The following is a 13,042-nucleotide window of genomic DNA, read 5'->3' as shown; positions in this document are numbered from 1 at the left end:
GTATAGAATATATAAATGCAGTATATATATAGAAAACTATATAGAATTATATATAATACAATCTATAAATAATACTTTATAATATAAATAATACTATATATAAAAAAAACAACAGAATATTCAAATTATACTATAGAATAATATTTTTATGCGTAATACTAAAATAATTCACAGGCCAGCTTCTGTGGTCTCCACCGCGACTCGATCTGCACCAACTCGTGCATGATGAGTTCCCAAGTACTTCTGGTCTGCTTCCAGTCTTTTTTGTAGCACCCCACAAAGCGCAGACAAAACTGTACTGCGGGTTGGAGCCCGAACAACCCACACCGACTTTCCATCCAAGATAGCATCCTCCTCTTCAGACATGTGGTCAACTGTTGTAGTCTTCCAGATAGCTGCCTCTTCCTCTGTCTTGAGAACGCCAGTCCTGCTGCTCAGCAGCTGCAAATTAGGAGGGAAAAAAGTAATTAAACCACTGAAAATATCAAATTGGTTGGGATGGGAGCCTCTCCCAGGCTGAGTCTTTTACTGAGATTTATATTTATTTACACTTACTCTTCTTTTTCTTTGTCTCATGCGCACAATGATCCTGCTGTCCTCCATCTTGTCTTTGTTCTCATCTTGGGCCATCCTGGAACCCCTTCTAACAGTTTCAAAATACGTCTTGCAGGATGCTAGAGAGAGGAAGATAGTGAGGGGGGAGAATGTGTTTATTTATAACTAACTAATCTATACAGATAAATAGTTGTAGCCTTGGGACATTCTCTTGTGACTTGCCTTTAAAAACAGCAGGATCTACGTCCGGTACAGCCATGGAGACGCCATTATAAAGATAGGTTGTGACCTCGAGGTTGTGGGGGGAGGATAGACTGTGGAGCAGTAATTAAAGAAGGTTGATTAAAAATATAATTTAGAAGAAAGGACTGTTATGAAACAATAGTTTTAAAGATATACCTTGTCGGTGGGTCATATTTGTGCATGTTGTTTTCCCCATTGTGCAATCTCCGTACAGCTTCCTGTAAACATCCAACATAGTATGAGGGCTCAATTCAAATACATTAATAAATAAAGCACTCGAAGTTAAGCGGACACCGCCAAATGTTTGTGACAGTCAGAAAATAACTTACCGCAACAGAATTATTTCCAGCTCTCTTAATTTCTTTGAAGCAGGCTCCTCTTTTGCCTCTTTGAGCTCATTGATGTCAGCCTCCATCTTATCCAACCTCTTGTCCATCGTCTCCAGCTTTTCAAATATCCTCTTCAAGCTTGCATTTACCATATACACCAGTCTGTTTTTGTTCGGACTCGGAGTTTGAATAGCCACATTGTCCCGACATAAAGGAGTAACATCTCTACTCTGCTCTCCCTAAAACTCCAGCGATCTTTTGCAAGCCATCTTGAAGAGCAGAGGACACCCAGATACAAACTGCTTTTCAGGGTCTACAGTCTTTGTTGTAGATTGACACAATGTAAAGCACTTATCATCCCACCTTTCCTGAATACTAATGAGGGGGCAGGGGAATAGGGGCAATCTTGAGCTGCCAGTCCCAACACAAATTAGCATTTACAAAGCCAAGCCATCAACTAACAGCATGTGGTCCGACAACTTCCTGTTTTCGGGCCTTTACGGGCATTTACAGGTACGTGTAACAAAGTTCCAAAGATCCCTGCCAAACAGCACATTTAGCGGGCGTATTCATTGTCTGAATTCTCCCGTATACACCCCTTTTGACGCAGTGTTATCTAGTCTCATGTAAATTACATTTAGCCAAGGCTGCAAAGCCAACTCCGTGTTACAAGTTTGTTAGACCTATAACTTCTGCCACTAAAGATTGCTTTATCAATAATCTTCCTAATCAGTTTCATCTTCTCAGCATCCCAGATAGCTTAGAAGAACTTGATATTGCAACAGAAACTTTTAACTCTCTCCTTTCCAGCACTTTAGACACAGTTGCTCCGTTGCGCTTAAAGAAGATTAAAGAAAATAGTCCAACGCCAATAGTCACTCTGTACATTCTACCTTTAGGAGATATCATTAGGAAACATGGAATTAGCTTTCACTGTTATGCTGATGATACTCAGCTCTATATTTCTTCCAAACCTAACAAAACTCACCAATTCACAAAATTATCGGAATGCATAGTTGATATCAAAAATTGGATGACTAGTAATTTCCTACTACTAAATTCTGAAAAAACTGAGATTCTAATTATTGGACAAAAAACTTCCACACGTAATAACCTAGAATACTGTCTAACACTTGATGGCTGCTCTGTTAAGTCTTCGTCGTCAGTTAGGAACCTGGGTGTGCTCTTTGATACCAATCTTTTTTGAAAGTCACGTGTCTAGTGTCTGTAAAACCGCATTTTTCCATCTTAAAAATATATCTAAATTACTTCATATGCTCTCATTGACAAATGCGGAACAACTAGTTCATGCGTTCATGACATCAAGGCTAGATTATTGTAATGCTCTACTGGGTGGTTGCCCTGCACGCTTAATAAACAAACTACAGCTAGTTCAAAACGCAGCCACTAGAGTTCTTACCAGAACCAGGAAGTACGACCATATTAGCTCGGTTCTGTCAACACTGCATTGGCTCCCTATTAAACATCGTATACATTTTAAAATATTGCTGATTACTTACAAAGCACTAAATGGTTTAGTTCCCCAGTACTTGAGCGAGCTCTTAACGCATTATAGTCCTTCACGTCTATTGCGATCTCAAAGTTCTGGCCAGTTGATAATACCTAGAATATCTAAATCGACTGCTGGTGGTAGATCCTTTTCCTATTTAGCTCCAAAACTTTGGAACAATCTTCCTAACATTTTCCGGGAAGCAGACACAGTCTGTCAGTTCAAAGCTAGACTAAAAACACATCTCTTTGACCTAGCATTCACATAACACTCTATAGACTTCTATAATTCAATATTAGGCTGCTTAGATTAGGTCGGCCGGAACTGGGAACACTTCCCTTAAATCCTGATGTACTCGTTACATCATAAGAAGAATGGCATCTACGCTAATTTTAGTGTCTTTGTTTATCCCGAGGTTTTCCCGCAGCCTGCCGGATCCAGGCCGTTTCCAGATCTGACGAAGGACTTTCGCCTGGACCTGATGACAATGCAGTGCTGAAGTGCCAACTAGCCTCTCCCTATGGAGGATCCCTATACCAATCTACAGATAAAGCGTTGTGGAATTTTCGGTTCACGTACCTACCCAAAGTGATAAGATAAAATAAAACTCTGCATCAAAATTTATAGACAAGACAAGTAGTTTGCACATATATTCAAACGCACAAAACTATAGAATCAATTCTAAATGCGCATGTGAACTCCATCAGCGTCTATCACAGGTTCACGTTTAAAGTCTGTTTAGAGAGAACGGTGTCGTCTTAGCGGCCCCTAATTTAATAACAAATGATCATTTAGACGGAAGTGAATAAATCAAAACTAACTTTAGCTGGAAAAAACATTTTTCAAGAACCACTATAAAACCAAACCAATCTCTGTTACCTTAAATTATATGTTTATCTCTGTAAAGCTGCTTTGAAACAATCTACATTGTTAAAAGCGCTATATAAATGAGGATGACTTGACTTGACTTGACATACAAAAAAGTAGAGATATATCTCTATAACTATAGCAAGGAGAGTCAAAATGTAGGTAACGTTTGATAGAAAACGTTTTAAATTTTTAGGAACAAAAATGCATTACATTTGGAGGTTCTTATGCTGACAAACTATGAAGGTAATTTGGTAGCAAAACTCGAGAACACGTAGATGTGAATTTGACAACTTGTACAATAAATATTCGTACTTGTACGCTAAAATGTACACTCACAGCTTCAATGTGAAAACTTGTAACATAAAAATCTGAACTTGAATGCTAAGATTTGCACTCGCAGACAATAGTCACAAACCTGTATTCTGAATTTGAAGCTGCAGACAAGCAGTCAAAAATTTGTAAAATGCCATTCACAAAAATACAATGACAGACACTAACTTGTAGCCTAACATATATTTGCACGTATTCTTACATTCACACTCGCAGTAGGCCTAAAACCTCAAGTAGGCACTTGCAACTTCTCAAATCTGTCACTGCAATTTCAAATTTCGCGCCTTGACTTTTGCTACTCTTTTCGTGATTTTTTAGATTCAAAACTAACTTGTGCACTTGCAACTTGCACTTGCAGTGGCGGCGAGAGACGAAGGGGGGCGGGAGTTGGGGTGTTCAAAGGAGCCGTTTTATTGGTTGGCGCCTAGCCAATAAAATGGGACTTCTGTTATATGTGATGATATCACGAAACCCGCTTCTCGGAGACGATCTGAATATGATCTGAAATGCTAAAGGTGTTGTTGTGAGGTGTATAGGCTATGCATGTACAAATCTTTAGTATATTTAATGTTGCATTAAAAAAATAAAGATCTGAAATGCTAACATGGCTTGATGCATTAGACTGATATTAAAAGAAATAAATGATATTATCAAACTCAGTAAACAACACCATACTAATAATGCAGGCTATTTACAGAAAAGCAGATCAACACAGAATATGAGCACAATGCATTAAAGACAGTGGTTTGAAAAGGTCAAACTCAGGAAACACCATGCCTTCTAATAAAGCATAGAAAGTAATTTGCAGCATTTAATTGTACGTTAAGCATTTCCCTCTGTAGGATTACAAATTTATTTAAATGTTTAATTTAGATTTCCAATACAATAGTATATTATATTGAGAAAGTTTAGAAATGATGAGACCAGGAAATCTCTTGCAAACGGTAGGGGTTCCCAGCGGGATATTCCTGACTGTCCCATCTCAGTACGAGAAGGCTAGGCTTTTCCTGTTCTCGTTGTTTACCGGGTGAAGAGTCATGCTGAGCAAGTTTGATCACCTGTTATTTTATTACTGAGACCATTTGTCTCATCTCAGTACGAGAAGTCTATGCCTTTCCTGTTCTCATGTCTCAGCTCATTTACATGCTTTGTTCATCACAATGTAATCCCTCCCCCTTGAAATGTATATAAACTACAATGCAAAGACTAGATTAGACTACATCAAATAAAGAATCCTGCTTAAATAAGTCTCCTGGTTTTCGCTTCTGAGTTTTTCTACACTGAAGAAGGAAGAAGTTTACAACACCTCCCATAGAAAACCAAGAAAACGCTTCATGCGGCTTAATGGACCAACAGTTATAAAAAAAAAAAAAACACACACAATTTGTTATTATTAATAAAACTGCAGGCAGCAGGTTTATTTGCACTTAACACATATTTGCTTTCCTTCGTCATATTCTGGGCTCATTGGCTTTTCTGTAGCCTACAAGGCTATGCTTAATTAGTATGGTGTTGTTAATTTAGTTTGATAATATCATTTATTACTTTTAATAACGGCCCATCACAAACGGGCTTTGTGACATCTTCACACATAACAGAAGTCCCATTTCATTGGCTAGGCACCAACCAATAAAACGGCTCCTTTGAACACCCCCACTCCCGCACCCCTTCCTCTCAAGCCGCCACTGAGTTGCAAGTGCACAAGTTAGTTTTGCACCTAATATATCGCGAAAAGAGTAGCAAAAGTCAAGGCGCGAAATTTGAACTTGCAGTGACAGATTTGAGAAGTCCCAAGTGCCAATTTGAGGCTGTACTGCGAATTTGAATGTTGGAAGAAGTGAAAATTTGTATTACAAGTTAGTGTCTGTCATTGTATCTTTTGTGAATGGCATTTTACACATTTGTGACTGCTTGTCTGCAGCTTCAAATTCAGAATAAAGGTTTGTGACTATTGTCTGCAAGTGCAAATCTCAGCGTTCAAGTTCACATTTTTATTTTACAGGTTTTCACATCGGAGCTGTGAGTGTAAATGTTCGCGTACAAGTACGAATATTTATTGTACAAGTTCTCAAATTCACATCTACGTCCTCTCGAGTTTTGCTACTAATTTACCTTCATAAGAAACTGCTGATTAAAAACAAAATATATATATTTTGTGAAGATACCCCACATGTGAGCTGCATCTGGATCAAATTTGGTGATATATCATAAAGTGGGGGTGGGGGGATGGGGTACGAGTGAGATTTGTTGACGGGGGGGGGGGGGGGGGGGGATTGTAGGCTACTGTATCACGTGCCGTTTGAACTGACGCGCTACAGCGATCTGTCACATTTCAAACCAAAACTTAATTTGTTGTGTGAATCTCGTAAAAATATTGACAGAAGCTGACAGCTGTGAATTTGTTTCATATCAAAAGTAACCTTCTCTGTCTTGTCTGTCAGTGTCAGTGTCCTCTTTGTCCGCAATTTTTCTCTGCGTGACAAAATGGATGTGTGGCGTGAGAGCGTGTGAAAAGGGTCAATTGCGTGAGTCTCACGGCAATGCGTGAGAGTTGGCAGCTTTGCAACTGCTTCTTGGTCACCATTCTAACCAAGGCCCTTCTCCATCAATTTGCTCAGTTTGGCCAGAAAGCCAGCTCTAGAAAGAGTCCTGGTTGTCCTAAACTTTTTCCATTGCAGATTATGGAGGCTACATTCTTCTGTGAACCTTCAATGCTGTAGACATTTTTTTGTCTTCCCCAGGTCTGTCTCTTGACACAATCCTGTCTCTGAGCTGATATGTTAATCATTTGTTAACAAACAAGTATTCAATACTTTAGTGAGCTCATTGTATCTGCATTAAATTACTACATTATTTAAATTGTTACTACATTGTTCTACATTGTTAAATTGTAATATATTTTTAACTGTGATTTTACATTTATGAAATACATAACTTAGACAGTTACCTGATAACAGAACACTCTAAATTGTAATATGGACTTATGCACTTTCTGTAAAGCTGCTTTGAAATTATATGTATTGTGAAAAGTGCTATACAAATAAACGTGAATTGAATTGAATTGAATATGCATATTCGGTTGAAATCTACATCATTAGGGTCAACACGTACCTGATGAAACGTGCTTTCAATGTCTGCCATCAGGACAATTGGTTGCTGGCGAAAGAGCAGAGGAACACCAAGGAGAGTGTACGTAAGGTCAGGTCCGCTGTTATTAGTCTGCAGATATTAGTAATTAGGAGTTTATTGAGGCAAAAGTCTTAGTTAATAGTTAATTAATAATGAGAATTGGACCCTAATCTAAAATGTGACCCATCAAAGAATCCTGAAAAAAGTATCACAGGTAATTACTAAAATATTAAGCATAAGTTTTCAACATTGATAATAAATCCGGATATTAGACTGACGGATGTAATAATGGCTGATGAAAATTCATGGCTGATTCAATGGCTGATATTTTAAAGTGTATTAAAATAGAAAACTAATAATATTTCACAATATTGCTGTGTTTTTTTCTGTATTTTGATCAAATGTGCATGTTATGGAGGAATGCACCGTGCATGCACGTAGTGTGGCCTCAATAGCACTGCAGTAAGTAGTGTGCTGTGTGCATGGGATTGTAGAATGAGCAGGATAGAAATCCAACTGAAATTGCATTACTTAATTTAAACTGAAAGCGTATTTGTGTTTTATATAACTTCTAATCGGCTGCGCTGCTTTCCATTTTCTGTTGTTGTATGTTGACGGTGGTAGTGTCATACTTTTAAACTGTGTGTATTTTGTCATTTTAACTGTTGTGTCACTGATGCATATATGTTTGGAGAAGTCGAAGACAAATTTCCACCAAGGTGGACAATAAAGTCTAATAATAATAATAATAATTAAATCTGGTTGTTTTTACCAAGATTATGCTGCAAGATTTTTTAGTCAACTACATTTAAGTTCCCTGTTATAGGCTAACCTGCAATTCTGCAAATTCCCAGTTTATTCAAATGAATTCCCATATATTCCCATGGAAAATTTCCAGCCTTGTAAATTCCCGGAATTTTGCAACCCTACAAAAAAAGTAAAAGTAACTTTATTCTTTATTCCCCCAACTCTGTTGTTTTTTTTTCTCTGCTTATATTTTAATATTAATTTGCCTGAATAATGAGTGTGTTGCAGGTCTGTTTTATTGGCAGTTTTCTCCCCTCCTCTCACCCTCTACACTCCCACTTTTCCACAGCTTTATTTATTTTTTAGTCTTTTTCAAAGCTGAGGTGTGACTGACCGGGCTAAAACAGGAGGGTTTCATGACACTTTAAAGCAGTTTAGTCTGCAACATAACAAAATGTGAAGAAAAAAAAGGGATATGAATACTTCTGCAAGGCACTGTATATATGGTTATCATATTTTATTCCGAAAATGTAAAAGAATAACAAAATGGATGTTTGCCAGGTCACTTAAACACAATGCATTTGAGACAATCAATTGTAAAGGGATGTGAAACTGTGAGAGGGAACAGTGAATTGCAACCAGAAGACAGAAGTGGTTACTGTTGTGTCACTTCCTAGATCAAGCACTAAATATGCAAATTTACAGAAAGACACAAAGACTCAGTCTCCCTCTTGAGTTGGCACATTTGAAATTCTCAGTAACGTCTCTAAACAGGTGTATGTGGCAAAATGCTGTGCTGTGACATCTATGCAGGTAAGTCAAAACAGTGGAACATTCCTCTACTCAGCAGTATGTTTTTTTTTTTATAATCTGAAAGGCTGTGCTGACAAACTGATACAGTGTATTATAAACATGATATATTCTATTATTTAAAGCACCTGGTGTTATTATTATTATTGGTTTTGTTTGCTTTCTGTTTACAGTACCTGTCAAAAGTTGAACGAACATTTAATTTTTTTATCGTCTCTTATGCTCACCAAGCTGCATTTATTCAACCGGAAATACAGTAGAAAATAGTAATATTGTAAATTATTATTACAATTTAAAATGATTTTCTATTTTAATACATAATACATTTTTCTACATTTATTCCTGTGATGACAAAGCTGAATTTTCAGCATCTTTACACCAGTCTTCAATGTCACATGATCTTTCTGTAATGTTCTAATATGCTGATTTTGTGCTCAAAAAACATGTTTTACTATTATCTATGATGAAAACAGTTTTTGCTGCTTAACATTTTTTGTGGAAACAATGATGCCATTCAAACATTTTTGTTAAGATTAAAAAAGAGAGAAATGAATACTTTAATGCTTCAATAAATGCAATAAATAAATTTAATAAATGATGTTCATTGAACTTTCTATTAATCAAAGAATCCTGAAAAAGTATCACCATTTCCACAAAAATGTTAAGCCGCACATCTGTTTTCAACATTGTTAATAGTAATAATAAATGTTTCTTGAGCACAAAATCAGTTTATTAGAATTATTTCTGAAGGATCATGTGATACTGAAGACTGGAGTAATGATACTGAAAATTCAGCTTTGCCATCAAAGGAATAAGTTATATTTTAAAATAGAAAACAGTTATTTTAATTTGTAATAATATATAGCAATATTTTTGTTTTTACTGTATTTTTTATTAAATAAATGTGGCTTTGGTGAGCATAAGAGAATTGTAATGTTTCCAAGCTTTAGACAGTTACTGTATATATTGTATTTTATTGTATTTTGAGGCAGATGCTAGCAGACCACACTTTATTGTCAGCAGTCATATCACCCTGTAGCCCAAGACTGGTTGCCCACTGAAGCTAAGGCCATCCAAATATTTTGGTTTGCAGTAACAGCAAAAAAAAAAAAAAAAAAAGGTCGGTCTATATTTTTTTTTCAAGATTCAATGTAAAAAAAAAAAAAAAAGTACAATTTTGGACATGATGATTACGTAGGTATGAATTTAAACAATTTTGCATATTGTGACGTCACTGACTGGGTCTTCAAACCGTACATCCATCCCTAGGTGTCAGTGCAACCTACAAATCAGAGACCGGTTACGTTTTAGGGCTGAACACTTTTGTGAAAAAATCCTGTTCGATTTTTGAGACATAAGTGTTCATTGAATCGATTGTAAAATCGATTTTCCACGTCTAAAGACGTTTCCATTTTCGCCAAATATAGGCAAATCCACGGACAACTAACAGGCATTAGGACGAACAAAAGAGGGCGCTTGAGATGCGCACAAGTCAGCAATATTTCTGATGATTTATTGGCGTGAAGTTTCGTGCACAATGACAAACAGGAGTACAACATTCAGGGATTGATATTAACACCCTCCAACCCGCCAAATAAGGGTAAAAATGAACTTTGGCAGGTAACGCTGTCAAATCACGAGCCAATTTGGCGTGTTTCTAATTTCTGTTTACTCACTTTGCTGGGGAAGTTCGTGTAAGCCAAATCTGCGCGGAACTTGTGAGTACTCCTGATATATTAAATACAGCGTATTGCGCAGAATCTGCGCATTTCTGGCTTACTTGAACACACGTCACCAAGCAACAAATAACGGCGCGCTTCTTCACTTGCATTGAAGTAATAGCGAATATTAAAAAGCATTTGGTTAACAGAAAAGACATTGTTATTTTCCAACATCCTACATGTTCTGTGTACTGTATTGATCTGTCCACCTAAAACATGCATTTTTGCATTTTTTAGATGTATTATGGTGCCCAAACCCATATGACTTTCAACGGTGACCGCAAACATTTTATTTACTGCATCATTACTAGGGATGGGTATCGTTAAGGTTTTAACGGTATTACTACTCTTGTCATACTGCTTATCGATCCGGTACTTTAACGGTATTCTTATCAGTTCTTTTTGGTGTGTTTTTTTTTTTAAACATTCGGGTAATAATTAACATTTGCTTTATATTTTGAAATGTAAAGTATCTATAGCAAAAGAAAAAGCAATGCTTTAACAAAACAAAACAAATATCTAATTGTTATGCAGCAGTGTGCATGCTTTTTTGTTTTATATACATGAGATAGGATACGATTAGCCAAATTTAGTAAATTTTTTAATTTACTAATTTAGTAATCAAATGTAAAATAACACTGCATAGTTTATCATAGATAGATTAATGCTTATCAAGAGCTGTGAGTGATTTTCTCTGCCTTTTGTTGTTTGATTCGCATTAATGGCTCATTAATGGCCCGGCGGTGTGATTAGTGATGAGCGACACCTGCGCGACACACCGGTCTCGTATCTCTCACGGAGGAGCGGAAATATAAAAGGTGGAGCGACGATAGGGGAGATCGAGAGAGGCAGGCCTGTGTTTTATTTGTGTTTGGTTTTTATTTTCGGTAGCCAGCAGTCGTCCGTGAGGGGCTGCTGGCGGTTCCTTTTGTTTTTTATTTTGGTAGCCACCAGTCGTCCGCGAGGGGCTGCTGGTGGTTCTTTTTGTTTTTATATTTGTTTTATTTGATTATTAAAATCTTTAAATGTCTGCCGGTTCCCGCCGCCTCCTTCCCTGAACCTTTAACCTCGTTACACTATTCAAAACTAGTCAAAAAAATGTTGTCTTTCATATTTCGTCTGTAACATTGTAAACAACAGTGCGCATCTATGCCGTTCATTCATTCACACACAGACACGCGATTCATATTTAAACAGTCTTTTGTGGTTTACAGACACTATTCCATATCGCAATTAGAACAAAGCACTTACCTTGGCTGGATCCATTGCTCCTCAAAATGGAACTAAACCAGCACTTCTGAGGTAAATTTCCCAGGAATATTCCTCACAGCCTCGCAAGACGACATAGTACATTGATCTGATTAAACTTGGTGTGTTTTATCGAGTTGATGTGGCCGTTGGCACGTTTGCATGTATTGCCTCAGATCATTTGCGTTTGAATAGCGTGCGCTCTCCGCAAGTTTGTTTTCGTAAACGAAAACTTAAACTAAGACTAAAACTATTGGTCAAAAAACATTTTCGTAAACTGAAAGAAAATTAAAATTCATAATAAATGAAAAACTAAAACTAAATGAAACTAACAACAGTTACTGAAAAACTAACTGAAATAAAATAATAATTAGCAAAAATAAATAATCGTTTTCGTAATTAATAAGCTCTTTACTTTGGCGGAAAATCTGGCCTGTGGCTTTTTAGGGAAATGCCTGTATATGGACCTTCACGCGTGTGAAGGTGCTGAGGCGATTAACCGCTGTTCTGTGACGCGCTCAATGAGGGACCGTAGTCCTTCGCTAATCCTAAGCGGCTGTTCATAAAGGATGCGTCTGTGGCAGTGGAATGGGAAATAACACAAGGTAATGAGATGCAAGTTGGACTTCTTTTTTTTTATTATTCTTTTTTTCAACTTTTTTTTATTGGAACAAAGAACACAAAGTTATCATGGATGCTACAATATCAGACAGTATCACAAAATAATTCCAACATCTTGATACAATATCACACTTTCCTCAATGGTTTACATACATAATCCATTTTTCCCAAAACTTGTTACATTTGTCAAATTTGAGCCTTAAAGGGGTGGTTGATTGCGATTTCACTTTTTATATTTTAAATAGTGTGTAATGTTGCTGTTGGTGCATGAAGAGTATCTGCAAAGTTGTCTTTTAAAAATCAGGAAGTTTAATGCCAACAAAAACGTCTCGAATGGGACTACAACGAGATACTTCCCGGGCTTTATACGTAACTAACCCATAAATTTACATCAACCCTCCCTCCGGAATATGCAAAAAAGGGGGCATGGCCATATTTCTGCGGCTTTGTCGAAGAGGAAGAGTTATAGTGGAGAGCTGTAGCCATGCCATCGAAAATGTGTTATTTTCACCCAACTGTCAGGTCTTCTGTTTTCAGGCTTCCTACGGCCGCTGTAGTTCGTCAACAATGGCTAAAATTTATGTTTGATTATGTTCCTGAAAATTACAATCGTAATTTAGCTCTCTGTGCTGCGCATTTTACGTCGAGACAGCTTCCAGAATCTCCACGAATTCAATGCCCGATTCAACAAGAAACTGTTACTAAAGCATGAAGCAGTTCCAAACCAGAGGCAGCAGTTGTTGGGCCACAACCTGTAAGACTTAATCATTTTAAATGTATTTGCATGTATAATTTCAGACGTAATGTTTTAGTTTTTATCAAGGACGTAAACAAATGCCAGCACTGGCTTTAGTAGCCACATAGTTATGCTATTTCGCGTGTCTATGACAAACGCGTACAAAATGCGTATAGATAACACGCCACTTGAC

General features: G+C 37.1%; 1 protein-coding gene across 13 annotated transcripts in view; it reads left to right on the top strand.

The window, feature by feature from the left end:
- The window catches only part of def8 (differentially expressed in FDCP 8 homolog), a 194,001-nt gene that overhangs the window by 29,258 nt on the left and 151,701 nt on the right, over nucleotides 1–13,042 (top strand). The window contains exon 1 of one of the 13 annotated variants that reach the window (XM_077248144.1): nucleotides 8,412–8,526. The exons of 11 other annotated variants lie outside the window; for them this stretch is intronic. In XM_077248144.1, the coding sequence (XP_077104259.1) occupies nucleotides 8,502–8,526 (25 nt within the window). In that variant the 5' untranslated portion in view covers nucleotides 8,412–8,501. Of the gene's footprint in view, nucleotides 1–8,411; nucleotides 8,527–13,042 lie in introns of those variants that run through there. One more of the 13 variants, XM_077248145.1, reaches the window with a different exon arrangement.

This window comes from Siphateles boraxobius, unplaced genomic scaffold, assembly GCF_051911475.1.
Source record: "Siphateles boraxobius isolate OS27281-9 unplaced genomic scaffold, OSU_SipBor_1 30, whole genome shotgun sequence".
Taxonomy (NCBI): Eukaryota; Metazoa; Chordata; class Actinopteri; order Cypriniformes; family Leuciscidae; genus Siphateles; species Siphateles boraxobius.
The sequence above is the reverse complement of the archived record's forward strand: the minus strand, read 5'-3'. Positions and strand labels throughout refer to the sequence as shown.